At 47.7% G+C, this 2392-nt stretch overlaps 1 protein-coding gene across 1 annotated transcript; it reads right to left on the bottom strand.

Moving 5' to 3' along the window:
- Window positions 1-295: 295 nt before the first annotated feature.
- LOC148784514 (uncharacterized) lies at window positions 296-847 on the bottom strand. The gene has a single exon (XM_088876859.1). The coding sequence runs from the start codon at window positions 845-847 to the stop codon at window positions 296-298; it is 552 nt and encodes a 183-aa protein (XP_088732985.1).
- Between the last annotated feature and the right edge of the window lie 1545 nt (window positions 848-2392).

The following is a 2392-nucleotide window of genomic DNA, read 5'->3' as shown; positions in this document are numbered from 1 at the left end:
CAAGGAGATCGCCTTGAGGGGACTCTAACACATCACTAAACCAAGCTTCTTGTACTCATTTCTCCCTATATAGGCTTAAAAAAATAAATCCTATTAAAAGCAGTAAATATTAAAATAATTGAAAAACACACCTTAGGAGGCATAAAGTCCCCTGAGCAATCTAAACAACAGAAAGCAAACTAACAAAGCAAGTAAAAGACAAACACTTAAGACTCTAAGACTGAGGAGGTCCAGTATCTGTCGGTGAAGGTTGAGTGGTCGGCCATGTAGAACGGTTGAGTGGCCGAAATGCACGTCAAGGGTGCCGAGTGCGCGGGCGGCCCTTAACATTCTCCCCCACATGAGATAGCGACGTCCCCGGCGCTAAGGAAGCATGGTAACCTTCGACAAGAGATAGGAATGCCTTTAGGTTCGTCACTCGCTCCCAAGTGTTCTCCTTGCTACTACATCCCCTCCATTTCACCAAGTACTTTGTGTGGTTGCGCTTCGCGGTACTCATCACTCGGTGATTCAGGATTGCTTCAGCCACCTTCTCCTTAGTCTTCGTCAATTCAAGTTGCAGGCGACTGGGTTTATTACGGGTGTCGTCCTCCTTGTCTACTGAATACTTCTTCAATTGGCTCACATGGAAGACGTTGTGGATTTTCCACCAGGGCGGCAACTCCACTTTGTAGGCCACTGTTCTAATACACCTAATGACAGGTAAAGGGCCAACATACTTCTGCATCAATCGAGGATCTCTCCCCCTTAATGGCTTTGATAATCTCGGATCTGGGACTTTCACCATCACTAGATCTCCCGCATTGAATTCGATAAAGCGACGATTCTGATCGGCATACTTTTTCATTCGCTTCTAAGCTTTCTCTAGGCAACTTGTAGCGATATGAGGATCAGAATCGAGCGAATGAAAAAGTATGTTGATATCGCTAGAAGTGTGAAGAAGGAGCTTTTTCATTCGCTTCTGAGCAACTTCTAACAAGAGCACGTTGACCAGAGCTTTTTCAATGCTCAAAAGCAACTTCTGAGCTTTCTCCAGGCAACTTCTAGTGATATCGAGCGAGAGGGGATCTCACACTTTGTGGGGTGTCAAGAGTGTGGGGAAGGAGCGACTGTTGCCCAGTGACGATTTCAAAAGTGCTCTTGTTGGTGGACGAGTTGTTTTGAGCATTGAAACACAGCTGAGCAACATCTAGGAGTTTCACCCAATCCTTCTGCGTACCTCACACAAAGTGGCGAAAGTAGTCCCCAACATAGAATTAAAGCGTTCTGTCTGACCATCGGACTATGGATGATAGCTCGAGCTCATAGAAAGTGTCGAACCGAGGAGTTTGAACAACTCGGTCCAAAAGACGCCAGTGAAACGGGAGTCTCGATCACTGACGATGTCCTTTGGCAGTCCCCAATACTTGAATATATGCTTGAAGAAGAGATGAGTCGTCCCTTCCGTCGTAACATGTTTTCGAGCTGCGATAAATGTAGCATACTTTGACACTCGGTCTACCACGACGATAATAGAGCCTAAGTCCCTACCTTAGGCAACCCTGAAATATAATCCATGGAGACGCTCTCCATGGTCGCTTTCGGATGGGAAGTGCTTGCAGCAAACCAGCCTTCTTCTGATGGTCTGCTTTCTCCTGCTGGCATATCAAGCAGGTGCGGACATACGTCTTGACATAGTCCCGCATCTGTGGCCAATAGTAGACCTTCTGCACCAAGGCATACGGGCGCTCCTGCCCTTGGTGTCCCGCCCAAAGAGTATCATAGCATTTTAAGATAAGTGATTTTCGTAGGTCCCCACCTCTCAGCACATATACGCGGTTTCCCTTGGTCATCAACAATCCATCCTCAAGCCAAACCTGTCGAGCTTTGCCCTGCTCGACAAGCCGAATCAGGCCCTGCGCTGCGGGATCTCTCAAAAGCAACTCCTGCGCCTGATCTCTTACGGAGGTAGCTAGTGCGCTAGAGGAGAGCGCTGCTATAGAATCCAAATTCGCCAAATCCATCCTACGGCTCAAGGCGTCTACTGCATGGTTGCTGGAGCCGGCCCGATACTCCAATACAAATGAAACTCTGACAGCAACTCCTGCTAACGTGCCTGCCTATTGGTTAGCTTTGGTTGCGACATGAAATGACTCACTGCAGTGTTGTCCGTCCTGACCACGAAGGGAGAGCCTAACAAATAATGCCACCATAGTCGAACGCAATGAATTACGGCTAGCAATTCTTTCTCGTGCACTAAATAGCGCATTCAACATCCTTGAACTTTCTGCTCTCAAAGGCAACTGGATGGCTGTCTTGCATTTGGACTCCTCCTAACGCGAAATGTGAAGCATCTGTCTCCACCACGAATGGCTTCGACATATCTGGTAAGACCAACACAGGATCTGTCACC

This window comes from Sesamum indicum, linkage group LG13 (assembly GCF_026168435.1).
Source record: "Sesamum indicum cultivar Baizhima isolate 11 linkage group LG13, ASM2616843v1, whole genome shotgun sequence".
Classification (NCBI taxonomy): domain Eukaryota; kingdom Viridiplantae; phylum Streptophyta; class Magnoliopsida; order Lamiales; family Pedaliaceae; genus Sesamum; species Sesamum indicum.
The sequence above is the reverse complement of the archived record's forward strand: the minus strand, read 5'-3'. Positions and strand labels throughout refer to the sequence as shown.

What these genes read in the sequence shown, in the direction of transcription:
- LOC148784514 (XM_088876859.1), bottom strand. Translation starts at nt 847, where the DNA reads ATGAAAAAGTATGCCGATCAGAATCGTCGCTTTATCGAATTCAATGCG.